Source organism: Podarcis melisellensis, assembly GCF_964234715.1.
Source record: "Podarcis melisellensis genome assembly, chromosome: 13".
In the NCBI taxonomy this organism is placed as follows: Eukaryota; Metazoa; Chordata; class Lepidosauria; order Squamata; family Lacertidae; genus Podarcis; species Podarcis melisellensis.
Genome location: NC_138545.1, coordinates 21,063,437 through 21,089,779, shown reverse-complemented (window position 1 = coordinate 21,089,779; position 26,343 = coordinate 21,063,437). Strand labels below are relative to the sequence as shown.

Sequence of the window (26,343 nt, the reverse complement as noted above, 5' to 3'; positions counted from 1 at the left end):
GCACGTAGGAAACAACTTTCTGCCTGCCCGGGACACTACTGTGCGGGGAAGACTGCTCTATGAGCTTACCTACGGCAGTACCCCCAACGCTGTGGGACTATGAGATACGTTTGAGTTAGAAGCGATGGCTTAGCAGCAAAGGGTTAACCTGAACATGTGCCTCAGAGGTTCTCCCCCTCTTCCCCTCTGAAGTTTGACATTCCCCAGCCAGGAATTTTTCCAGGCCTAAATCCATCTTCCACCAGCAACGACCCCCTTTCCAGATCTGGGTTCTGGCGGACTGGAGACGGCGGCATGAAAGAAAAAGCAGGAGAGAAGGAGAAAGGGGGAAAGGGTGAGTTAATCAAACTGGTGTGTGCGAATGGCAAGGGAGCAGCCATTGAGGTGGGATGGATGCAAGTGAAAGAAAGAACCGAGTGCGAAATGGGAAAATGGGGAATTAACTTGATGGAGAGAAGAAAGTGGGAGAAAGGCTGAGGGGAATCTGGAAGGAGTGAATGAGCGTAAAATGATATGTGTGTTACGTGAAGAGAACTGATGCAGGCTGCTAGATAGTGCACTGGGTTCAAATCCTTCCTTGTCACCAAGGCACTAGTTCTCAGTGTCCGTTTTTGTCACTGGGAAATATAGGAATAGTCACAAATCAGCCTCATGGCATTTTTTTGTTAGGATTAATGAGGTAAAGAAGGCAAGCTTGCTTGGACCTCAGATCTACCATGAGCACAACCATTTGACCGTGCAGCCATAATATACTATGAGAAAAAGAATAAATTTGGTTTTGAAAGGTACAGCAGCTGTGACTGATACTTAGGAAGATCCCCTGAGTGTTTGAAAGAAAGGAATGGCTAACCTTATGCAGGATTAAAACACTGGATGAAGAGTTAATAGGCATTATACAATTGTTTATGATTTAAATCATATTTTCACAAGCTGGGAGAACGTGGCACACGCTAGTTTATCTGGAGCAATTGTGGACGTGTGTCTTTACTGGTTCATGCATACTTTTTGAGACAAATCCCAGAGCGGTAGCTATGTGAGCACTGCTGCAGTTGAAACAAAAAAAGAGCCTCGTGGCACTTTGAAGACTGACAGATTTATTATTGCGGCATAAGCCGCAATTAAATTGGTTAGCCTGTAAGGCACCACGAGGGTATTTTGTTTGTACTTATTTGGTGGTACATTCCCACTGAACTCGGTTGCACTTACTTCTGAGTAAGCGCACACAGAACTGAGGCATGGGGATGATAAGGAAATAAGAAAATATGTCTTTGGGCATGGGAGGATGGATAGATCAAAAGGAAGGAAGAAGAATGGAGATTAGGTTAGATATTAGTAGGGAATAAGAGTGTTTGGAGATGGATGAATAAACAGTAAGATGAGGTGGCTGAGACAGAGAGTGTTAGCTAGAGGGAGGTGCTATGAATTAGTGAGTGTGGCAGGCACGGATGGAGAACTAGTAAGCAAGGGAATGTGAGAGAGACAGCAACAGAGGGGAGAGTGGCACAGCTAAGTCCTCCCCTGGCACACTCCCCAATTTACTCTCCTCTCCCCTCCACCATCCCACTCGCTGCCGAGCTGCCTGGACACCATCTGTTGCTTTGGGACAGAGAGAGTGGACAGGGAGAGAGGCAGGATGGGGGCCCCTCCCCAGGGTAAGTTCCCTTTATTCCCAATAGGAAGCAGGATTGCTCCGTGGGTGTTTGGGGAGGAAAAATGAAGAGGGGAGGGGACATAAAAATTAAGTTGGCGGGTGCCATAGGGTGAGCAGAACTGCAAGGAAAGGCAGCGGGTGTTCTAGAGATTATTCCAAGCGGGAGAGAAATGGCGTTATGGGAATGCCATAGGTGAGGGTCCCATGAGAATTCATATACATCCCTAAGATACGTATGCAATCAGCTCCCTAGGAATTGTTCCCAGTCTGTCAAAAACAGGCCTGTTTTGCAGGAGAGAACCAACTGGGGTTTTTGGGGGGGGACGGGACAGTAGACCTCGTTTAAAGAGTATATAAAAACTGAGTATCTGCAGCTGCAGACCCAATGGGCAGCTGTAGGATTATAGCATTTATTACATTGTATTTATTGAACGTTTTATCTCCAGCCCTTTCTTCCAGGGAGCTCAGGTACATGGTTCTCTCCCCTCCCCATTTCATCCTCACAGCACCCCGTGAGGTAGGTTAGGCCGAGAGATAGCACAGCATAGATGCTTGTGGCGGATATTGTGCAGGTGGGATCTGGCGCTTGTGATACTATGAGCTATAGTTCTGGTAGCAGGGTGAGGCTTGTGGATTTCATTAACACACACATACACCTCGGTCCTTTTGCAAAAGTTGACATTTGGGGATATAAATGAGGCCTAGATAATTTGTTGGATCCATTTGTGGAGGGAGGTCCTGGTGGGGCCAAGTGTGAGGGAGCCACGAGAGATAATCTCTGGGGTTCTCAAGGACCATGTAAGGTACAAAAAAAAAAAGAACTAAAAAGGTGTTTGGGACTTCTTTGCACAAAATGTGTAGTTTTCAAGAAGACAGCTATAAAATGTTTGTGGTGGTTTGGAGAAACTCAAATCTGTGGAGTGTTGGTCATTGTTTAATAGCCCTATGCAGTTTGGCTTAGTGGGGGCTTATTTATTTATTTACTATTTATTAAATCTGTATACTGCCCTTTATCCAAAGATCACAGGGATGTTCACAACACAGAGAGTATAACATTGGAGGAGCTGGATGCTTGTTTTTTGGGGGGCGGGGGGCGGGGACAGTGGCTGTGGAGAACGTTTGAGATGTAGCAGGTGCCTGGAAGGCAGCTATTTGGAAAGCTGTTAATTTTTTTGGCAGGGGGTTTGCAAGGGGAACAACTGAACATTAGTTATGTGACTCAGGCCCATCAAAACCAATGGAACGAGTTAGCTGTGACTAACTTGAGCTGGACTGGATCAGGCACATGAAAAGCATCCTGGACCGTTCGGTCGTCCCTGTTGGGATGCCAGCTATCCCCCAGTTTGATCATTCAGGCGTTCGGAACAATCTGGGGGAAAATGGGTGGGTGGACACTGATTTAGGAAACCTGGCCTGGACTGATATGGCGGCCCCTGCAGACTGCCCGCCCACCCCAACCCTCCTGTGGGGAAGGAACGAGACAGCCACAATCTGGCAATTTTGCCCATTTTTCGTCTTTCTTTCCCATTCTTCTCTTTCTTGGATGGAAACACAAGCCAGCGAAGCCAGCGGAGGAGGGCCTGTTTCCTTACAACATACCCCAAGCCATCCTCCTCAGGCCCGCTCCCGCCAACTCCAGCTGGGCCTTCCTCCTATCCTCTATATTTTTCCTGGGCTTTCTTTCGGCATGTGGAAAAACCAGCTGGAGCCAAGATGAAATGAAATCGCAGAGCTGGATCCCAGTGCTGGGAGGGGAAGAAAACTTTAGTGTATTAGAGGCCATGGGGAAGGGAGGACGGAGGAAGTGTATTCCCCCCCCCACCTGCCGTCCCACAAGCTCGATAAGGGGGCCTGAGGTAGGAATAGGTTCAGCAAGACAAAACTCTGAAGAGAAAGGATTCTTCAGAGCTGTTGTGCTTAAGATGGAGAATATCCAGTAGTGTCTAGTACTTACAAATATGCCAATTCCACCCTGCACCTTGAACAGCTGCATTGCAGCATGGTAGCAGTTCAACAGATGCAGACTTTCTTGGCATGGAAATGCATTGATGGGGGAAGCCTGCACCTGCTGACAACACTCAATCATTTAGGGTGGTAAAAACAGAAAGGATGTCTCTAAAATGGATGAATGGGAAATTCAGTGGCATGTGCAGTTCAGTAAGTGTAAAGTGAGGTGCACTGGGCTGGGGGCTGGGAATCCATATATACACTGCTGGGATCAGAGTTGGAAGTCATGGATCAGGACAAGTTTCTTAGGGTCATAGAGAATAATTCAATGAAAAAATGTTGGGTGCTTCCAGATTGTCACTTTTTTTCGGTATGAGTTGGTCCAATACTGCCAAATTCAGGTTGTGTAACAACAACAACTTAGTTGGGGGACCTCGTGCAACAAACCTGCTTCCCAAGAACAATGGACTTTTTGCAATATGGAAAGTGATGAGAAAATTTATTGAGAATGGGGGGCGGGGACAACAGTTGCTTGACACCAGCTCCCTCCAAACCAATCAGAATGAATGTTCAATAAATAGCCAAAATTAGGATGAATGTCCAGTAAACATAATCTGAAAACAGCTTGTACCAAGGTGCAGCAGGCAGCTGTGAAAAAGGCATCTTTCATGCTGGGAAATAATTAAAAAGGGATTGAATACTGCCTATATCGTAATGCCTCTATACAAGTCTATAGAACAGCCACACTTTAAATACTGGGTGCTTCCACATCAACCTGTTTGTTGAGAATTCACTCAGATTTGTTTGCAGGGAGGCTAGACAACGTTGTGTCGAAGCAAGCATCACCCCACCCTTTGTGTGGGGCCGGGGAAGCATGTTTCTTGCACAAGGCTTCCCACCAGTCAACTATAATTACGCAATCTGAATTTGCCAGTATGTGATTGAAATCCCACTTGAAAATTGCAGCAGTCCGTAAGTGCCCACTGCATACAGTTCCGATTGCTGCCCATTGAAAAGGATATTGAGCAATTTAGAAAGCGTCGCAAAGAGGCCAGCAAAACTCCCCTGTTAGGAGGGGTGAGAACATTTGCTCTTCTTTAGTTTACAAAATAGGCAAGTAAAGAGGAGCATGGTAGACGTTACTGAGTTATAAAATTGCGTATAAGTTTTTCTTTTGTAATACTATAACGCAGGATCATCCAATGGCTGAATGGTGGGAGATTCAGGAGAGACAAAATGAAGGATTTATTCACACCCAGTGCAAGGCTGGACGGAGGGATTTGTTATTACAAGATTTGGTGATGACCACCTTTTTAAAGCAATTAGAGAAGCTCGTGGAGGATTAGACTATTAATGGCTACTCAACATAATGGCCATAAGAACATTAGAGCCTGTGGGATCAGGCCAGTGGCCCATCTAGTCCAGCATCCTGTTCTCACAGTGCCCACCCAGATGCCTGTGGGAAAACATCAAACAGGACCCGACCACAAGAGCCCTCTCCCCTCCTCCTGTCGTTTCCAGCAACTGAGATTCAGAAGCATTACTGCCTATGACTGTGGAGGCAGAGCATGTGCCTCTGAATGAATATACAGTGGATCTCTGAATGAATGCCAGTTGCTGGAGAACAACAACAGGACAGTGCTGCTGTGCTCCTGGCCTGCTTGTGGGAGTGAGATCTGCCTGTGGGTCCAATCCAGCAGGGCTCTTACGCCCTTATGCACAGTGCAGGGGACTGGGAAGCAGGTTCAGCTGCACTTGGAGTGAGGGGGAAAGGAGGCAGTCTATGATAGCCTCTCTCAACTTTTCCATACCTCTTTTTTTAAAGTCATATTGGGGGAAAAAGAGCCTTCTGGTTGAAACCAATGCTGCAGTTGCCACAGAGCAGTTCTTTAGACCACTCAGCTACAGCAGCACAGGAATCAGACATGTCAACCTCAGGATCATAGATACTAGGAGGGCTGCAAGAGGAGCTTTAGCTGGGTGGAGCAACTCACACTTTACAAGCACTGGGTCCCCAGTTTGAACCCAAGGTACAACTGAACAAGTCAAGAAGAGCATAGCTCAGACCTATTGCTCGGTTCTTGAACGGGCCTACCAGCTCTTTTGGCCCACCCCTTCTCCCAACAACTCATGTGAACAAACCACCCACCAACCCACCCTGCTACTGTTAGCCCAACCCTGCTGGGGAGCATCTGAGTTGGACTCCTCATCCTTCCCTCATCACTGGGCCTCCCTTGCTGTCGACTGATGGCCTCATACACCTATCCCACTTGTGCACCCTGAGAGGCCTGCCCCACCGTGGCCAAGGAGCCCAAGTGAGCCAAGAGTGGAGGGTCAGAAGTCCAGCAAGTTCCCTGTCCAGCTCCTTAGAGCCCCACAGAGAGGTCAGCTGATGTCCCATGTGACAGGTACCTGCTTGGTTTCTAGGCAGGGCGATGCTTGCCATGGGCTTAAGTTCCCATGTGTGTTTTAGAGATGGGCTGTTTCAGCAAAGTACTCGTTTTCTTCTTCTTCAAAGCAGCTAAAGGCGGCAGTGGAGAGCACAAAAAAATTAGCAGAACATTGCTCCAGATCTGCCCTCTGGTATTGTGTGACACACCTAGTTGTGTCTAGTGTCAAAAAATGAGATGGCGCCTTGGGTCAGAGAGCAGGTTTCAGTACTCCCATCTGTCTCCTAGAAAATCTCAGCAGCTCCTAAGTTTTGCCAGGTCTTGCACCCCTGATTAGTATTTGTGATAAGCCTCAATATTAAAAGCCAATGTTTGTGATTGGAGGGCAGGCAAGATCACTTTCAAACTTTTTGGGGGAGGGTGCAGTTCTCTAAACATAGCACCTCATGGATTTGCTCCTCTGAGGCCGCCTCTCCCTTACAAATCTATGCCTCAAACAATGTGGCGCCCGGGCTGCCTTCCTCTGCAATCTGCCATTTATTCTCCTGCCTGCGGTCCCAGCTAACTGCAAACACATGTCTGTCCGTTCCCCCCTCAACCATCTGCAGCCTCTCCATCCTACACCCCCCTCCTTTGAAATTGCTTTTCCATTCGCAGTTAAAGACAAAAGTGCCGTCAGCGAATCAGTCCTTCCCCCCTTCTTCTTCAAGGGATGCATTCCAAAATCCCTTGGCAGGCTATTTGGGAACTGTGTGTGTGTGTGTAGAGGGAGGGAGGGACACACAACAGGCAGCCAAGCAAAGCCACACACACAAAACCCAACAGTGTCCTTTGGGAACAATAGGGAAATGGGAATTGTAGCAGCAAGGTTAGCTGCTACTCCTCAGCTAGCATTTTGCCTCTCATTTTACAGAGAGAAAATGAAGGCCCTTGGTTTTCCCTTTAAATTGTCCAAAAGGGTGCAGTTAGGAGCTTTTTGTGCTGAGCTCCCCTCACACTCAACCCGTAGATCTGCTGCCCCTTCCCACTTTGTTGCTTACCGGGCAGCTGTGCATGCAGCAAAGCACAAGGCCACTCGCCACCCACCAGCGAATCTGCCCTTCTACATTAGCATGTGCAAATGTGATGCAAATTTGAGTCAGGCGCCTGTGCACACTGCCACCGTATTCAAACAGATCAAGAGAGCCCAAAGGAGCTTTCTGTGCAAACAGCTTCCTCCCCTCTACCAATAAGTCAAGAAGGTCTGTTTCCTCTCCCCCCCCCAAATAGATGGCACTTAAAAGACTTGGCACAGGCAAATTACACAAATTTGCATCAGATTTGAACATGCTCTATATGTATAAGTGTATATTTATGTATGTATAAGTGCAGATTCGCTCATTAAGGCTGCATACACAGTAACCCATCTGAAGCAAGAAAACGTCTTTTAAAACAACAACAAACTATCTTGAATCATGCATGCTCATCCTCAACATGCTGCTTTCAGTCTAGATTGATTCTAGAACTTGTTGTCTACAAGGGTGAGTCTGCTTGCTTGACCCACATTTGAAATTCCTTTTCTTGATTAGGTTACCCATGCCTTTTCCTCCCTGCACATGCCTCAGGCGAATGGTGAAGGATGTGGTGGATGCAATCTCTGTATAATTCCACCCACAACATCATTGGGTCTCATTGCCAGGACCACTTACATCTGTTTTCATATGGACACACTGCAGGGCAATGCAGAATCAAGCTGCTGTGAGCATTTGTTTTCAGAATGAAGCCGGTTCCTCAAAAAGTGCTACTTTTCAGGACCAAAACAAAACCCCCCACAATAGATCTTGACTGTGCATTTACTGTGCAGAAAAAAACAAGTACTTGTTTCCCACTGATTCTAGAAAAAAATATTGTGATTCTTGAATAACCATATTGTGTGCACGCAACCGAAAGATGGAGGTAAGCTGACAGTCCTGTGCTTTGCTGTAGGCTCATCTGCCCTGTGAGCAACAAAGTGGGAAGAGGGCAGTGTGCTGGCCATGACTTAAGTTCACTGCATTGTTAATTTCCTATTTGATACATGCTAATTCAGCAACTCAATACTGCTCAGAAAGGCAGAAACTGGAGGTGCTCTGCTATGCCTATACACAAATACTGGGATTAGGATGCTAATATATTTAACGGGCAAATTCTTGCGGAGGGATGATGTTGAAAAGGGGTTACAGAAGACTGAGGAGTTGTTTTTTGTTGTGGCCATGTATGTGATTTTCATTGCTTGGATTAGAACTAGTTTGGTTTTGGAAGAAACCAAATCAGCCGTTCTTATTTAAGGCAAGGCTGTAGTCACCCTTCCCCGCTAGGTGGGGCTGCCACATTTCTTGGAAGGGGCCTCAAAGACATGAATGGAAAATCAATCAGTAATTCCTTCCTAAGCAACATGAACTTCTACAATCCCCGTGCCAAGCTGTAGAGTTTGCCTGCTTCTTAACATCGTCAAATTCTTAGCATCAGCTAAACTGCAAAAAAGAAGGGGGAGGGTAATGTTTACGTCCCAAAGCCTTTATGATGAACGCTGTGCTTTCCTTAATAGTATTTTCCTTAAGGGATCCCATATCCCCTGCCACGAGCACAGTCATAATAGCTAAAGGGAATCTCCACCCCACCCCCCATGGCAAAAGCTTGGAAATGATGGTTGTGATCTTCTGGAATAACACATCCTGAGTCAGGACAGGGAATCATAGGTGGGCAGGTCATGTGGGTGGAATTTGGACTATTACCACTGGCAGGGTGGAGGTGGTGGCAACCATCTGCTGCTGATTTAAATGTGTTTTTAACACATCACATGAAGCTGCCTTATACTGAGTCAGGCCACTGGCTGCCCAGGATCACAGATAGTTGCCTTTTCCTGCCACCTGTTCTTTTTACCTGGAGATTGAACCTGGGACCTGCTGCAAGCGGCGCTTATGCTGTGCTCTTCTATTACAGGTACCAATACTGCACAGCTTGAAGCAATAGGGTGAATAAAAATTGACTTCTCTTGGAATAAAAATTGTCCAGACCCATAAATATGATTCACAGAACCCTCTTCGAGTGAGTTACTGCACCCCACTGGCAACACCCTGGCTACAAGTCCTACGGTGTATCATTGACCGAGGTAAAGAGTGGGGAACCAGTGGCCCCTGCAGATGTTTCTAGGACTGCAACTCTCACCATCCCTGATCATTGTCCATGTTGGCTGGAGTTGATGGAAGTTGGGATTCCAAAAACATTGTGGGGTCACAGGTTAACCACACCTGCCCTTGGCAAAAATGGGTGTAGCTGTCCTCCTCAGGGAAAGGATTATGTTCCATTCGCAATAGTTTTCCTTATTGCTGGTACTTCCACCTTGTTTTATACCTGAATGAAGTGAAGGAAGCAGGGTGCAGTTTAGAAATTCCCAAGTAAATGTGCCTAGCCTCAGGGCAGCAGGTGCAAACTCCATTTTATTCCTGTAGTTATGATGCTGCTGTGATTTAAAATGTGAAACTGCACATGCACAGAGTAAAAAAAACCAAGGTGGGCAAAGTGCTTATCAGTAATACATAAGCAGTCATAAAGCATGTGATGGTGGTGTTAATTGAGTGCTTTGCAAATGAAGTAACACAGATGGCTGTCTAAAGCAGGGTATTAAGTCCAGGGTCTAATATTTCCCAGCTACCTCAGTGCCTCAATCCTCAGAATCACCAGTGGAAAGGATCATATTTCAGTCAGTGGGATCCATAGTCTAAGGATCTCCCCCAACTATGGTTGCATATGCACCATACATTTAAAGCCCACCCACCCCAAGAATTCTGGGAAGTGTAGTTTACCCCTCACAGTGCTACAGTTCTCAGCACCCTTAACCAATTACAGTTCCCAGGATTCTTGGGGGAATGCGCTTTAAATGTATGGTATGTACAGTATGTACACAGCCTATGTCATAGTTGCAGCCTGTTCCATAAAATTCCCTGACAGATACTGAAAACTGAGCATGTCCCACCCTGATTGCTGTTCTTGGTCACACTCAAATGTGACAAAGAGACAGAAGCCAGGAAGTGGGGTTTCATCCATATGATGTTATTTATTTGATGCTTTTGGCTGTACACCTTGACCTATGACTCCTTTATCCTCTACAGGTGACACCATGTCTGTGATATACAGTGAGGTGGCTGCTGATGAGCCTACAACTAGCAGCTTCTGGATGGTGAGTGGATGAAAACAGGGGGTAGGGTCACATAGTTGGGAGAGGAAGGAGATCTCATGGGCATAATGGAGGCAGATTTCTCAAAGAGGTTCATTTGGACTAAGTCAACAGAGTCAAGATTGTATGGGTTGTATGATTCATTGGTTTCATTTATATATACTTGCTTGGCCCAAGGATTTTCTGTTACCCGAAACCAGCTCTACCTTAGACTGGGTGGGCCACTGTCTGTCTATTCCTAGTCTAGTGGTCTAGAGCAGAATTAAGGCTCACTTTTTTTTTAAGGACAAGAGATAAGGTTTGGTTAGCTAAATTAGGAAAGTAAGAAGCTGCCTTAGACAGTGCCAAGCCTTTGGTCCATCTGGGGATTATTGGGTTGTCTTTGTTTTTATGTTAGTATCTATTTTTTGTTTTTTATATTGTAATTTTATGTTGCGAACTGCCCTGAGATCTACAGTTATAGGGCAGTATACAAATTTAATAAACAACAACAATTCAGTATTGTCTACACTGATACATTGACTGGCAGCAGTTCTTTAGGAATTCAAGCAAGAGCTTTTCCCAGACCTAACCGCTGCTGGGATTGAACATGGGATTTTTGGCATGGAAAGTGTCACTGAATCATGGCCCTTCCCCAAGTCCTTAGGTACAGAAGTCCTTGTGACTCTGATAAATGTGTAGGTTTGAGGATGCACCATACCCAATTCATGCTGTGATTGCTCCCTCCCTATCAGTCTCTCTCCCTTCTGCTCTCCTGCAGCCCAATCACTATCACAGCACAGTAAAGCGCTTGGATGATGGCTATCGCGTCTGCGACCAGATTGTGGCCTGTTTCCAGGATCGGGCAAAGATTGAGCGCAGCTATGCCTTGCAGATGGAGGAGTGGACTCGCAAGTGGCGCCCCCTTGTGGATGCAAGTGAGTTGTTAGGCATTACACATTATTTAAGAGGAGAACTGTGTTGCAAAATTCAAAGCAGTGCAACTTTCAAAGGACAGCTGTGTTTTTCTTTGTGTATTGTTTTGGGCAACAAGAATTAATGCAAACCATACCAAATTTCTAGTTTGAGGTTCCTGCATCAGATGACCTTCAGAATCCCTTCCAATTCTACAATTCTATGGTTCTACTTGCACTCCCAAAAGAAACAGGACAGTTGCATGATTTTTAGATGCTCAGGATTGATAGGGATCTGCTGGTTTTGTGGGCTGGCTATCCTCAGGGGCAAACTATGACATCTGGGCATCACCTCTCCCTCCCTGCAGGTCCAGTGTACGGCTCCTTGCTCCGGGCCTGGCAAGCCTTCCTGGGGGCTTCGGAGCGGCTGAGCCGCTTGCACATGGATATGCAAAGGGCTCTGGTCTCTGAGGATGCCGGGCGCATCCGGGGTTGGCAACACGACTCCTATCACCGCAAGCTTTTTGGGGGCTTCAAGGAGGCCTGTGAGCTGGAAAGCGGCTTCCAGCGGGCACAGAAACCCTGGACCAAGAAGCTCAAGAAGGTAGGGGAGACTTGGCCCCCTGGATGTCATGGACTGGTTGGGCGCAGAGGAATGGTGGGAGGAACCAGTTGGGGAACCACCAAGAGAAGAAGGCTCAGAGCCCAGGGAGTGGTGGTGAGATGATGAGGGGGAAGAGGAGGTGTTGGAAGCTGAAGAGGAACAGGACTTAGTGAGCTGGGAGAGTCTGTGGCAGAGAGAAGCCCCAAATTAGAGGTGGAAGCTGAAGTTGGCGAGTAGGAGGAGGGTGACCAAAAGGCAGAGATGAGTGAAGGCTGGTGAAGAAGCCAAGGTGTCTCCCCCTCCTGCTGTGACCAGCTCCCTTCCCCGCTTGTCTCCCAGAACCAGAAGAGGCATGAAGGGGGTGGAAGAGAAATTGGCCGCATGCAGATGCAGTCTCTGATTGCGTTGTGCTGGGGAGGAGGAGACATAGACAGCTTTTGTCTCGACAACTGATTTCATGGAGTAAGACCTACAGGGAATGAGCTGCTTTGCTCATTAGGCCTGATGCTCAGCCAAGTCTGTGAAGAGAGTATTTTGATAAAAAAGAGTTCACTCTAACTTTAACTGTGTTATTTACTGGCTGGCTCACTCTGTGACATGGAAAAAGAGGAGAAAAAGAGGACCCTAATGGGGTGAAGGAGTTAAGGGAAAGGAGCTGGGGCTTCTGGGTTCCCCAAAAGGAGAAGAGGCCCCGGGAGTACCAAATATAGAAGATGAGAGATTAGCACCACCTGCTTACATGGAGAGTTTGGGGCATATTTGGGTCATATCCCCTACCTAGGGTGCCCAGCCCATATTTTGAGAACCTAGGGTATAGGGGGATTGGGAACCAAGGCAATTGGGTTTTCTAGGGAAGGAATGGGGTGCCCTGGCCTTCCCCACCCAGTGCTTTCCACAAGTTGTTGGACTACAACTCCCATCATGCCTGACTATATATAGGCCATGCTGGTTAGGACTGATGAGAGTTGTAGTCCAACAACATGTGGAAAGAGCACCAGCTTGGGGAATGCTGATATATCTTGACACACTTTGACAGTCCACTCACTATTATTTTTCTCTCCTCTCTCCTGCCTACCCTTGACTGGCCCATCCAGGTCGAGAAGACCAAGTCTTTATACCACAAGGCCTGTCGCAAAGAACACATTGCAGCCCTACGGGAGAATGCAGTCAAAGCCACACCGGGTTCTGAGGTGCCCCAAGAACGACAGCGGGCCTTGAGGGAGGAACACCAGCGTTGCAGCCAAGAGGCCAACAAGGTGGGAATCTTCACCACTTTCTTTATGGGCCCAAAGGCTAATAAATATGGGTCAGTGGAACTGCCAGGCACACTGGACACACTTGCTGATACGTTGCCTGGGGCTTGGTTATAAGCAGAGTCGTGAGTCTTTCTGACGTTTGGAGTGTTTGTAGGCATCAGTCACAAAATGGCTGCCGTGGCATAGCACAAAATGGTGGCCATATCTAAAAGAACAGAAAGAGAGACGGGACCACAAAATGATACAGACCTGCCTTCTCTTTGCCCCTCTCCTCTATTCAGAACAGAAAGGATGGTGAGTGTCCAGTCCTGACATCTAATGAAATGGGTGCATCTTTATGTGTTCAACGTAGGATTGGTCAGTGCAAACAGGAACTGAGCAGGAAGAGCAAAGGTTCTGTCATGCATTGTGAATTTTTGAGGGGCTATTTACTGAGACCTGTTTGTGGGTGCCATAAGAGGTGCTGGCTGGCACACTGGCACCCATGGTTGCTGCATCCCCCCCCCCCCCGTGTTGTATCTACCTGTTAGTCCTAGCAGCTCCTGTTTCCCTGGGTCTAGCCATCTTATTATCTCATACAATTGCCATTTGACCAGAAAAAATAATAATCAGCCTACCCTGTTCTTCTGCCTTTGATAGAAGAAACTCTGCATAAACTATTAGGTGAATGTTTTTCAGTGTACGGAGGTGATCATGATCGCATGCTAATATCTGCAGAACAAGCTGCTGTAAGACACACAGAAGCTGGTAAAAAAGGGAAGAAGTTGGCAACCTTATTTCCTTATGATACTACTGTGTACTTGCATTTTTCAAAAAGAAAAAAGGAAAGCACATAGAAGCCAGTGTGTCAACACCCACAGGAATGTGATTCTTTGTGTTGTGTTTTTCTTAGATGATGCTTTTTATTGACATGAGTAGTGCCTTTGAAAAATGTGTCACCTAGCACGGGACTGCCATCAGCCACAGAGGGATTATTTGGGAAGGGATGCTAAGAGCCAGTCCACTAGGCTATAACAGAGGGAGAGATGGGGCTGCCAGGCCCCTCCATTAGCTCTGATGAAAGTCCACCACCTTTTTGCCTCACTGTTTTCCTTGAGCATGGTGATTATCTATGTCTGTATACTACTAACCACAAAAGCTATGCTCTACTTTCACTGTTGGAGCCAGTGTGGGACTCTGATTGTTGGTATGCCCAAGTGGGGAGCGTGTTACACCCAGCATCCTATACTGGCTTCTCTGAGAAGCAGATGTTGCATTAGATGGGCATTTGTCTTTGAAGGACAGGCCTTTAGCATGTATTTTCTGCCTCCATGCTTCTTGGAAGCGGGGGGAGGGGGGAGGCAGCTCATATCCCAGAGGGGGGGGGAGGGACTGTTAGGCACATGCCTCTTTTTGACCCTTGACCCCTTACAACAGGTGCGCGAGCGCTATGAGAAGGCCCTGCAAGAGCTCGATCGCTGCAGCCCACGCTACATGGAGGAAATGGAGTCCGTTTTTGAGCAGGGGCAGGCGCAGGAGCAGAGACGCATCGCCTTCCTCAAGGGGGCCTTCCTTGCCCTACATCGACGCCTCGATGTCACTGCTGACCCCAGGTGTGGGAGAGGGTAGAGGCACCAGGTTGCCCGCAAGGTTGAGGCCCAGCGTGCAGCACATGTGTGACAATGGAGGCTGAGCACTCGGGAGGGGCCAATTTCCGGACCTGCGATGCATGATGTGCATTGCACGAAGGGCTGCCTCAAGATCAGGGCCCTCTGGCCCCTTTAAAACAAATATTGAGGGGGCCGAGGTGCCTTTAGTCCCCTAGAGTTGGCATGCCTGGGGGAGGGTTAACTGAGGCCTAAGTGACACTTTTCAAAGCAGCACACAGAACGATCACCTGAGAGTCATTTCTGATGGGATCCATTGAAACAAGATTCTGGGCTTAGTGGACCAGTGGCCTGATGTAGCAGAGCTTTTAAAATGTTCATGCTCCTAATATCACCAGAAGCAGCTTTTCCTGGTTGGGGAGGGGGCAGAGATTGCAGAGGCACCTTTGACCATTAGAGGGAGTCTCAGAGCTTCCTGTGTGTGCTTGAGTGGTACCCAGAGGTATATTTCCAATTCAGAGAGCTCATTTCCAAGGAAATCTTGCATTTTAGATGAGATCTTATGGTGGTTTGTGTTCCCCAAATCAGAAGACTTCTCCCAGTGTCACGCATCACGCTAAGTGGAAAGGCAGAGTGAAGAAAGTGTTGTACATTGGATGGTGTGTGTGTGTGTTTTGGGGGGAGAGTTCTATGCCGCCTGACACCCCTTCATGATGATTTCCCTCCTTTCCTTTAGCATCCAAGCTGTTTATACTGATTTGCATCAAGCCATCGAGGACATAAATGACCAGGATGACCTGAAATGGTGGCGTAATCGACACGGACCGGGGATGCCTATGAACTGGCCACAGTTCGAGGTAGGGACCTCTCCCTTCCTTAATGGTGAGATAAGGGCGCTCTGCATATTCTCAGAGGCACTTCCATCTCTAGGCAGCATTTAGGCACAGGGAGAAACTGCCCCAGATTATATCTGATGCAAGTTCAAGCCCATAACAGTTTCTAGAAAAACTTGTTCTGCTTCTTGCCTGATTCTAAATTTAGCCTTCTTCAGTTCTCTGGGTGCTCCTTTCCGCACAGAACAAAAAGCTCTTTTTTGTCCTCAGGCCCCTTGGGCTGACAGTTTACTTGTGAGCAGTTAGAATGCCTTTGAACATTCAACATGACATTACAACAATTCAGCCAGTGGCCAGGGAGGCATCTCAGACTTATTAGTAGCAACCACCAACCTGTATTTCGCTTCAGGTTTTGTCCCTCTTTTGACAGATTAACAAAACTCTTTGAGTTGAGAGGGGAAGGTGGGCTATGTGATTGTTTATATTTAACATCCCATTCTTACTTCTTATGAATACAGGGTCTGTACCATAAAGCAATGTCCACACTGGGATTAGGGGGGAAGTGGGAAACTGAGGAAAAATTAAAAACAGGACTTAGATTTAAGGCTCAGATTGTAAGTCTTTACCTCAGAATCTAGCTTTTAAAAAAAAATGAGCTCTATGATTCACCTCTGTTTCAAGGTTAACTATGAGCTTTTTTTATAACGCACATCATATGACTTCCTGAGCATTAGTTTCACATGGTGAGCAATGCAAACATTGCCTTTGGTCCGGCAAAATGCCCCCCCCCCATCTTTCTGCAGGTTTTTGTACAGCTTAGCTAATGGTTTCTACCACTTGAGTTCAGCTCTCAGCAAATGAAGCTTCCTAACGCTTTTCTCTTCCCTCCCCTCATCCCCTGCCATTCAGGCGTGGAGCCCTGACCAGGAGCGGCCACAGGTGAAAGTCCAGAAAGTCCAAAAAGCCAAAGAACCAGAGAAAGCCACACTCCGCAGCATCACCCCCTCCCAGAGCAGGTGAGCCATCCCTGCTCCCCATCACAAGAAGTAAGGGAGGAAGCAGCTTGAAACTGAGGCTGAGTATACACCGTACATTCAAAGCACATTCCCCTGCCGCAAAGCATCCTGGGATCTGTAGTTCATCAAGAGTAGTAGGAATTGGAGCTCTGTGAGGGGTAAGCAGTAGTTCCCAGGATTCTTTGCAGTGGTGGGAATGTGCCCAAAATGTGCTTTAAATATATGGTGTGTGTCCATCCATGCAATTCACCCTATTCACAGGCAGTGAATTTGGGGGGCACTTTGTATGTGTGCTTTAGTACCCCTCGTTTAATACAACTTTACTAAAGCATGGCTTTATGGACTGTGGGGATAGCCCCTCTAGAAACAACCAGACACAGCAGCTCCACCTTAATGTTGTTTGACTCCAACTCCCATCAGCCGCAGCTAGCACAGCCAACAGTCAGGGATGGTGGGAACTCTAGTCCAGCAAAATCTGAGAGGCCGCCTGGTCTCCATCCATGACTTGGTGAGTCATAGGGAGGGATATTAATCCATAAAGAGGGATATTATGCACAGTGGTGTAACACTGTAATGGGCACTGGAAACAGGTCTTGGGACTGAATGAGTCCTAGTACAGATTTAGTCTTTCTTTGGCTGCGAATGTGCACATTACCAGCTTAAAATGCAGCTAGGCTGTTCTTTTTCTCCATTCCGATCAAAGTTGGTTTGGAGGGAAAGACCTCAAAGCACAGCATTTCATTAGAAATGGCAGCACAAATATGGGTTGTGGCTAATGTCATCATGTGTACGCTACTTTCCAAACCGCTGGATGCAGAGTAAACAGGAGTGTGCACACTGCCTCAGAGTTAGTGGCTGTTGACAAAGGGTTTCTTGGAAGACCTGGATTCCTTTGGCCGCAGGGCACACTTGTCTGCCCTGCCCTGAAACATGCTTGGATGACTGGTCCTTTTAGAGCATCTCATAATCTGTCCATGCAGAAGGCATTTTTATTTATTTTTTGAGTGCACAAAGCTTAAATTGATCTGATACGAGAATGTAAACGGAGGTCAGATGGGAGGCATTTGCTTTTTTAAAAACAACAACAACAACACAGCTCTCTTCCATGTGCTGTTCCATGTTAACATCACTCTCCTGTTGGCACAAATAACCAGGAGACCAAAGCAGAAGAGGGCTGCCAAAATGATCACATTCCTTCCATGAGGAAAGCTTACAGCATCCAGGGCTCTTTAGTTCAGACAAAAAGAGAGCAAGCGAGGGAAACATGACAGAGATGTATAAAACGATTCAAGGTGTGGAGAAAGTAGACAGGGGGGGGAATTATTCCTCACAATTCTAGCACCAGGAATCATCCAATGTGTGCTTTTATTTAAAATGCCTCTCTGGGTTATTTGTGGGGCATAGGAATTTGTGCATATTTCCCCCCCAAAATATAGTCTGGCCCACCACATGGTCTGAGGGATGGTGGACCAGCCCACGGCTGAAAAAGGTTGCTGACCCCTGCTTTAAAGCATTGTGTATACTGTAGAAGCTACCAGCAACTGTTATATAGCTTGCCGTACCCTGGACCATCACTAGAGGGAGAAGTGATGCTTGGCGTTGATAATGTATTATAAAATTGTAGCATTGATTTTAGGGATGGAGGATAAATTATTATTATTATTATTATTACTATTATACGGTCTGACGTTTTACTGTGGCTTTATAATTTGTTGGAAGCCGCCCAGAGTGGCTGGGGCAACCCAGTCAGACAGACAGCATATAAATAAATTATCATCACCATTATTATTATTATTTGCATTTTAAAGTGCACCAACTTAATTTCTCTCTTCCAAACTTATATGTTGATCAGATCACAATTATCAAGTGTCTTCAGTTCTTCTCCAAATTTTGAGAAGAAATAGGTTGATCTCTCCTTCTCTAGTTGCTATTAAACATTTCTACTATTTCACTTGCCCCGCTTTTCCAAACAGTGAGAAGTTCCAGGGCCACATCACTCACCCAGATTTTGCTTCCTTAGTAGTTTTTTGGGGCTTATAGCAATTTGCAATATTTGCATTCAGTTACAAATGCACAGGTGGAGAAATGCATAAAGTGTTTTTTTATATAAAAAAATTCAAGACTCCTTGAGCTCTGCTCTACTCCTACTTTCTTCCTGCCCTGGGCGGCCCTGCCCTCTGCCTGCCCCTCAGAGCCATCGCGTCACACAGGGCTGGGCCTTGGTGGTGGAAGCTCCTCCTTCTTGCCTGCTCTCCACCAGCTGCTACGAGCTACCCAAAGAAGGAGGCCAGCAGCAGCAAAAGTCATAGAGAGGCAACAGGATGTTCCCTCGCTGCCACCGTCACTTGGGACAAGCTCCCGATCATCCTCCTTCCCAAGCTCGGTGGTGGCAGCACTGGCAGGGGAAATAGGGACATTCTGGGATCAAATCAGAAGCCAGGACGGCTTCTGTAATTCCTGGGGACTGTCCCTGGAAAATCGGGACACTTGGAGGGTATGGTATTTCCCCAAATACCAGGGCAGCAATCTCAGCCTAGTGAAAGGCAGGAAAGGCCATAGCTTGCCATAGAGATACAAGATGACTGGAAGGTTTCTTTAATCTTCCCTGGAGATATGCCTTGAAGCAGCAAGAGGAATCACCCCCGATCCAGAGCTTTAGGAAACCCCAGGAGAAACAGCCAGGCAGGCAAATGCATCCTTTGAGAGGGAAGCTTATCTGTTTGTGGCTGTTTATTGCCTCTTGGGAACTGTTTACTGATTTGCGGGGAAATTGTTCTGTTGACTTTCTTCAGTCAGGATTTTGGATGTTTAAGGTACACTAGAAATGCAACTCCGCAAGGGATCGTGTAACTGTTGACAATTGTGTGGGTGGGTGTTATGGAGACAGTGAGGAAGAAGGGTTGGTGACGATGCTGAAGTGAATGTCAAGTGAATAGCTCCCTGTAATGATGTCGCAAATCAGAACTCAAATCTCTTCATTTAACCCTGCCAGTGGTGCTGCCAAGATACAGGGACTGGTAAGAGAAGAAGAATCTATCTTCAAAACTGTTTTCCTTCTCAGAACCCACTCAGACTTCAATTTCAACGCAATGTTAGCACCACACTTCCTTGAGAATTCATCTACTTTCTCGTTATTTATCTATCCATTGCTAAATTTATTCCCACAGCTCAAGGTACCATACACCGATCTTCCTCTCCACATTTTATTCTTACAACAGCCTTGTGAGGTAGGTTAGCCTGAGAGACAATGATTGGCCCAAGCTCACTCAGTGACCTGCATGACTGAGTGCGGATTTGAACCCTGTATTTAAACATGGCATTTATCTCCCACCCTTTGTTAGCCGAAAAAAACCTCTCCCAGAATGGCAAAAAAACCCAAACAAACCCAGTGTCAAAACAGTCCCTGCCCTCAGGCTTACAATCTAATCAGACATCAAACGCATGGAAAATGATATTGTAGAGTTGGGAAAAGGTTCAGAAGAGGGCAGGCAAAATGGCTATGGGAGTGGAGCAACTCCTCCAGGAGGAAAGGTTACAGCATTCGGGACTTTTTTTAGTTTCGAGAGATGGTGATTAAGAAATGACATGATAGACGTTTATAAAATTATGCATGGCGTGGAGAAAGTTAATCTCCCTCTCTTGTAACACAAGAACTCCTAGGCATCCAATGGAGCTGAATGTTGGAAGATTCAAGTAAATAAGCAAATAAAAGAAAGTGCTTCTTCACACAGCACATAGACAAACTACGGAACTCACTCCCACAGGGGCCAGTGGCAGCCACCAACTTGGATGGCTTTAGAAGCGGATTAGACAAATTCATGAAGGCTGTCTCTGTGCTCTACCTCCACAGTCAGAGACAGTAATGCTTCGGAGCACCAGTTTCTGGAAACCGCAGAAGAGGAGAGTGTCCTTGTGCTCAGCTCCTACTTGTGGGTTTCTTACTGCTGTCTTCTTGGCCTCTGTGAAAACAGGATGCTGGACTAGATAGGCCCTTGGCCTGATCCAACGGCACTCTTCTTTTTTCCTTAAAACAGAATATGAGAGAGGAAAGAAAGCAAACTCAAGCACAAGTGCTTAACGTTACAGTTCTTATAATGCTGTTAAGAGCAGCATCTCCTTGCTGATGTCAATGGTGTTTCTGAGTGTCTCTTGCTCATGATAAAGCGTGGGCCTTCCACAGAAGCAATTCTTCCCCTCAGATCAGATCCAGGAATACAGTCTTCAGTCCTTATAGCCAGTGCTTTCTTCCCCAAGAAAAATAGGTGCCGGTGCTCCCCATGAAGTTGTTACAGTAAGTGCCACACTTTTTAACAACCAAAAAAAAGTGGGTGCCTGTACTGCGTACCCTTGAGTACCTCCTGAAGAAAAGGAAAAAAGCACTGCTTATAGCAGTTAGAATCCTCATTGCTGGTGTCAATGGTGATGGTTCAGTCCTGATCCTAGTCCAACACTCCAGGCCCTATGCAGACAAAGATGCTTTCTCAATCCAAACTGTTTACCTTAGGAATTTGTCTTGGCAAATTCCAAAGGTGATGAGTATCACTGGTTAAGCAAACAGATTGGAGTTCTGACTAATGATGTAAGAGTTGCATTAGAGAAAGAGATATATTCACTTAAGACATTCACCATCAGTCATCAAACATTCTTTCTTGCCTTCCCCTAAATATACACCCACAGAATCTGAACAGTTTCAATCACTTGCAAAGTTACTTTTCTAGCAAACCTTAGACATCCAGAACTCCTGCTGCACAAATGTCATCAGAACAATCACCCCCAAATCAGCACCCCCCAAAAAACACAGTTAACAGTTCAAAGGCACAGGATACCAAATCATGCATTTTTCTCTCTCCTGCGATTTTTTGAAGTTACAAATCTAGGGTGATTTCTGCTGCTGCACAGATTCAGGGGATGTCTCCAGGAAGATCAAACAAAATGTCAAGATTGAGCGATTGATTGTACTTAGAGACAGACCTTAAAAACAACACAATTAAAATAAGCACAATGTGCAAATTGAAAAAACAACACAAAAACAGCCAAAGTCAGTATAACAAAACACCAGTGCAGCGGCAACACAGGAGGAGGGCAGGCATCAACTCAGCCTTAAGTATGGGAAAAGAGATGTGTCTGCTTGTCCAGTCATTGAAAAGCATGTAGTGATGGCATAAGACACACCTCAGAGGTAAGGCCATTCCACAACCTAGGGGCCACCACAGAGAAGATGCCAAAGAGCCCCATGTCCTGTCCTGTCTTCTTCGAGGATATAAATGTAGCAGTAGATCATAAGCAAAATAGGGGCTTGCCTATAGTTCCACTCACACTCTCACCCCTTCCCACAGTGCAAAGCCAGCACCCCCACCAGTGTCGGGACAGCGGGTTCGTGCTGTGTACGACTATACCGGCCAAGAGGCAGATGAGCTGAGCTTCAAGGCAGGTGAGTGTCGTCTTCTCCCAACTTCTCTGCCTCATTTCATCCTTCAAAGGCAGCTTTACAGGAACATAGGGAGCTGCCTTATATTGAGTCAAACCATTGTTCCATCTAGCTCAATATTGTCTACAATGGCTGGAAGCTGCTTTTCCAGAGTTTCACAGAGGGAGTCTTTCCCAGTCCTACGAGATGCTGGGGATTGAACCTAGGACATGCAAAGGAGCAGCTCAGCCTTTGAGCTATGGCTTAGGACAAAGAGGAAATGGGTATAATCCTGTCCTGACTTTTGATGGTGGTCTGGACCCAAGGGCCAATTTTGCAGAGTCTGGGTGTCTCCCTCTACCTGTCCTCCTCATCAGTATCTGTACCTGCTCCTCACTTTCCCAAACAGTGAGAAGTTCCAGGGGTTGCACTCCTGGGTTTGGCTTTCTTTGAGGGAAGTGAGCCCTGGAGATTGATAGTGCTTTTGTAATATTTGCTTTATTTGCAGATATACAATTTGAGCGTAAGTGAGGGCAAGAAGCATACACATTCCTGCCACCAAAGCAGATCTCTTACCCTGCATCGTATTTCTAGAGAGAGAGGGAAAGGGGCACCCTTGCACTCCTAGGTGCTTCCAGGTAGCCTGGGACAAGCTCTCAGCCTTGGGTGCCTCCAGACCATCACTATTTATGTGGGAGGGATTCAAGTGCATGCCAGAACGTTAGCCTTGTGCATTTAAAGCATTGTCTCCCTGAAGGAATGAATCCACTTTCCGCTTCCTGTTAGGAAAGTGATGGGGAAACATACTGAAAAATGTGTAATAAACAAATGAGTCATGAGATGGCATGCAAATACCCCTCAAGCAAATCAGGATGAATGTTTATTGTCGTATAGCTGCCTCGTAAACAAATTTGAGACAAAATGTTCAGTGAAGACCGGAAGCAGTCTTAACCTCTGTGTAATCTTTGTGCAGACAAATCAGAACGAATACTTACTAAATAGGTCATCTGGAGGAGCCCTCTCTGTCCCAAAGCTGCCTGTTTTGCTCCTTCAGAAACACACATGCATAAGCGCACACATACACCTTGCTTCAGAGCCTCCCCGGAGTGGGAGCATCCCCCTCACTCGAGAGATCTCTGGATATTTCTTACCCATTAGCTCCCATTGAGAAAACACCAGCCAGCCACCCTTGGTCATTAACAAGCCATGACCAACCAGAAGCCATAGCACCATGTCCCAAAACATTGCCTGCCACCCATGGTGGTTGCTGCTGACAGCTCAGCCTTGGACCTCACTTGTCAACTCTGCCCATTATTGTGGCTCCTCCCCTTTTCCAGTATCCATAATAATTTCTGAGATTTCCTCTGTCTCTTTCTTTCCTGTTTCAGGAGAGCTGCTTACCAAGCTGGAAGATGAGGACGAACAGGGCTGGTGCAAGGGGGTGACCGACAGCGGACGTGTGGGGCTCTACCCCGCCAACTACGTGCAGCCCATACAGGGCTAACTCGATGGGTTAAGGGGTGGGGGGAGGGAATCATGCACCCATACACCAATATTAGGGCTATGTTTATTCTGCACTTCTGAGATCGCACCATGTTGCCAGCCCAAAGTGGTGCAAAATTCAGCTTCCTTAGAGACTGCTTTATTTTTAATAATCTTACAACTTTCAGTCCACATGGATGCAAAACTTTCAGTCCATACAGATGCCCTGAAAATACATGTGAGTGATTCTGGTGAAATCTCAGAAGCCGGGTGGGCTGGTAGGTGGGGCTGCATGGAACTTTGAGTGGGGTGGGGTGGGGCTTCTAAGGTCTACACAGCTTCCTGCCCCTCCCTCTAGCTACTTATATTATTATGCAAAATAAGCCCATTGATGCTCCATCTGAATAATCAATTCAGGGGAGAACAGCATTTGACTTTGGGTGGGTGGGGTAGCCCTGCCAATAGGTAAGGGTAGGGAAACCACCTGGGATAAAACGTGGGGGACAAATTCCTTAAAACAAACGCAAAGCACACACCCATAACAAGACACACACGTCCGGTCTGAATGGCACACCATGCACAACTCGTGCACAACACCTACACAAGCTGCAGATACCACCACTCCCTCTCCTTGCGTCAGTGACACACACATGTCAAAGAAATCAAGGTGCCTCTGAGTTCTCCTTGGGATGGTGGAGCCAGAGAGCACTTTGCCCCCAAGGGCTTGACAACACCTCTGGAAATCCCGGGATGGACTGAAAATCAGAATAAGAAAGGCGTCTTAGAGTCTCTTGAGGAAATGCTTTTTGGGGATCTTGAGATGATTATCAAACAAAACAGCCACATAATGAGTCACGAAGGGCAGAGGGAGAGGACCACGTAACATAGGGTTCCTGATTTTTAAAAAATTTCACGTGGACTCTCTGCAGAAGTGTCTTCAGCCATACAGTATATTATACTGAGCGTTACTACACTGGCCTTGCGTTCACCTGCCTAGATTCCTGTTTGTTTGTTTGTTTGTTTGTTTGTTTGTTTGTTTGTTTAGGGGGTGCATGAAAGAAGCAACCAGACTAGAAGCTGTTATCTCTGACTCCACCCAAAGAAGCATAACAAGGAGGGGGCGTGAAATATGATGAGCTTATGAGAGTGAATGTTTTAAAAGTACGTTTTGGAATCTGGAAGTTTTGGAAAATAAAAGAAATAAGCATGGTGGCAATCTCTGTGCCTTTTCATTCATAATATTGTTTAAAGTAACTTGAAGGCCCCTTCTTCAAATGGAGGCATGAGATGGGGGCTCTGGAGGGTAACTCTACTTTGCTAGGAGCTGATCAGTCCAGGTGGGCAAGAGCAGCCATGACCTGGAGAGACAATTGGTGGCAGCCGTGTTGCAGGAGCCAGCCACAGCCACAGGGGAGGCTGGGGGCCTGACAGGCAGATTATGAGAGGTGCATTATTTGCTGTCCCTCCCAATCCACCACCTGAGCCATGGATCATGGTAGGGGTGGCTCTGGTGGGCAGTGCCTGATGAAATCGCAGAAACCGGTTTGTGTGTGATTGTTCTCCCTCCACCACCTAATTTCCCCGCTGTCATCTATGTGCATGCTGTTATTTTGATTTATAATAACCCAGCTTTCTGAGCGGTTGGGATCCGGTGCCAAAATCCAAGCCAACTTCCAAAATGTGTGGTTGGCAGATCAGAAGCTGTGCTGTTTCCCATATTCAGCTGCCATCTCAGCTCTGCCCACATCAAGTAAAACTTAAGCAAATGACTGCCTTACGCATTTCGGTATAAATAGCTATCGGAAAGTGTAGTTTTCTGGTGCAGGGGATTATAACAGGAAGGTTATCCATTTTAGGAAGAATTCCACTCATAAACAGAGAAACACAATCCGAATGTTCCTTCCTCAAACATTCACAACCTGCTTGACTTTTCAGGAGAATGACGCTGCTTGGTGAAATCCATCCTCAAATGAGCCGCAGAACTGCTGTCTCTTGTGGCTAAAAGACAACACTATCTTCATTATTGATTTGGTTTTATTGCCAGGCTTATTTCAGTGCTTCAAGGGGAGATAACCAGGGCTTAATGTGATGCCAGAGCTAATAAAGCCTACCTCAAAGTTCCACATGGCTCATGGGAGCAGGCTCTCATTACTATTGATAAAAATGTTACATGGCAAATGTCTTTCTGCACATGCTTAGAGGCATTGTTATTTCCATGATCCAAGACACATGGAAACACACCCTTGGGAGTAAGTGATGGTGAGCTTTGGTACAAAATAAAACCTGAGGGAAAACATTTCCTAACTCATGAACACAGCTGTGTGTGTGTGTGTGTGTGTGTGTGTGTGAGAGAGAGAGAGAGAGAGAGAGAGAGAGAGAGAGAGAGAGAGCGCTGCTATTCCCATTTTACATACAAGGGAAATGAAAGCTGAGAGACAGACAATAAGTTGCTTGGGCAGAGATGGCATGACCCGATTTGGCATCTGAGGTAGAAAATTCCAAAGGTAAAAACAGTGATAAACTAAATAATTGACAGTTTGTTGCTCTTTAATGGCACCCTAAGCTCTGCCACCAAAAGATCTGCTGCTGTCACACCCCAAGCATGACTCAGTAAATTCATGGATGGACTTTGTTGTCTGAGGCCACAGTGCTGAGTTTTATAAATGGTTCAGAGCAGAGCTTTCCAAATTGTGTGTCGTGACACATTAGTGTGTCGTCTGTAGTGTGTAGGTGTGTCGCTTCTCCCGGGGCTGGAAAGGAATTAGTTTACCCTCCGGTTTGCTAGTAAAGCTGAATTACTGTGTCACAAAATAATGCATGTCTAAAAAGTGTGTCACCAACATGAAAAGTATGGAAAGCTCTCGTTTAGAGAGAGAAAACATGGGGAAGGGCGAGTGAGATTTCAGAGACATTGGCAGAGGAAGGTTGCCATGTGGCTAGAACATCTTCTGGCCTGTGGAGATTATTTAAACAAAAGATTCAGACAGCTGCCTGTTCATCCAATGAAAAAGCCATTACTTCCAAGGCAGTCCTGGTTCTGGCCTGCTTGGCAAAGCAGTGCTACAGCAGCAAGTGCAGTTCTC

At 46.5% G+C, this 26,343-nt stretch overlaps 1 protein-coding gene across 2 annotated transcripts; it reads left to right on the top strand.

Annotated features, from left to right (window-relative positions):
* Nucleotides 1-24,476, top strand: LOC309355287 (protein kinase C and casein kinase II substrate protein 3-like). 2 transcript variants are annotated; one of them, XM_081886027.1, is made up of 10 exons: nt 1-334; nt 10,119-10,186; nt 10,944-11,100; nt 11,445-11,680; nt 12,775-12,936; nt 14,353-14,528; nt 15,259-15,379; nt 16,265-16,371; nt 21,708-21,802; nt 23,167-24,476. In XM_081886027.1, the coding sequence occupies exons 1-10, from the start codon at nt 295-297 to the stop codon at nt 23,280-23,282; spliced, it is 1,278 nt and encodes a 425-aa protein (XP_081742153.1). In that variant the 5' UTR covers nt 1-294; the 3' UTR covers nt 23,283-24,476. The 2 variants fall into 2 exon arrangements, with proteins under 2 accessions (XP_081742153.1, XP_081742154.1); XM_081886028.1 differs by lacking the exon at nt 1-334 and adding an exon at nt 1,492-1,652.
* The last annotated feature ends 1,867 nt before the right edge of the window (nt 24,477-26,343 follow it).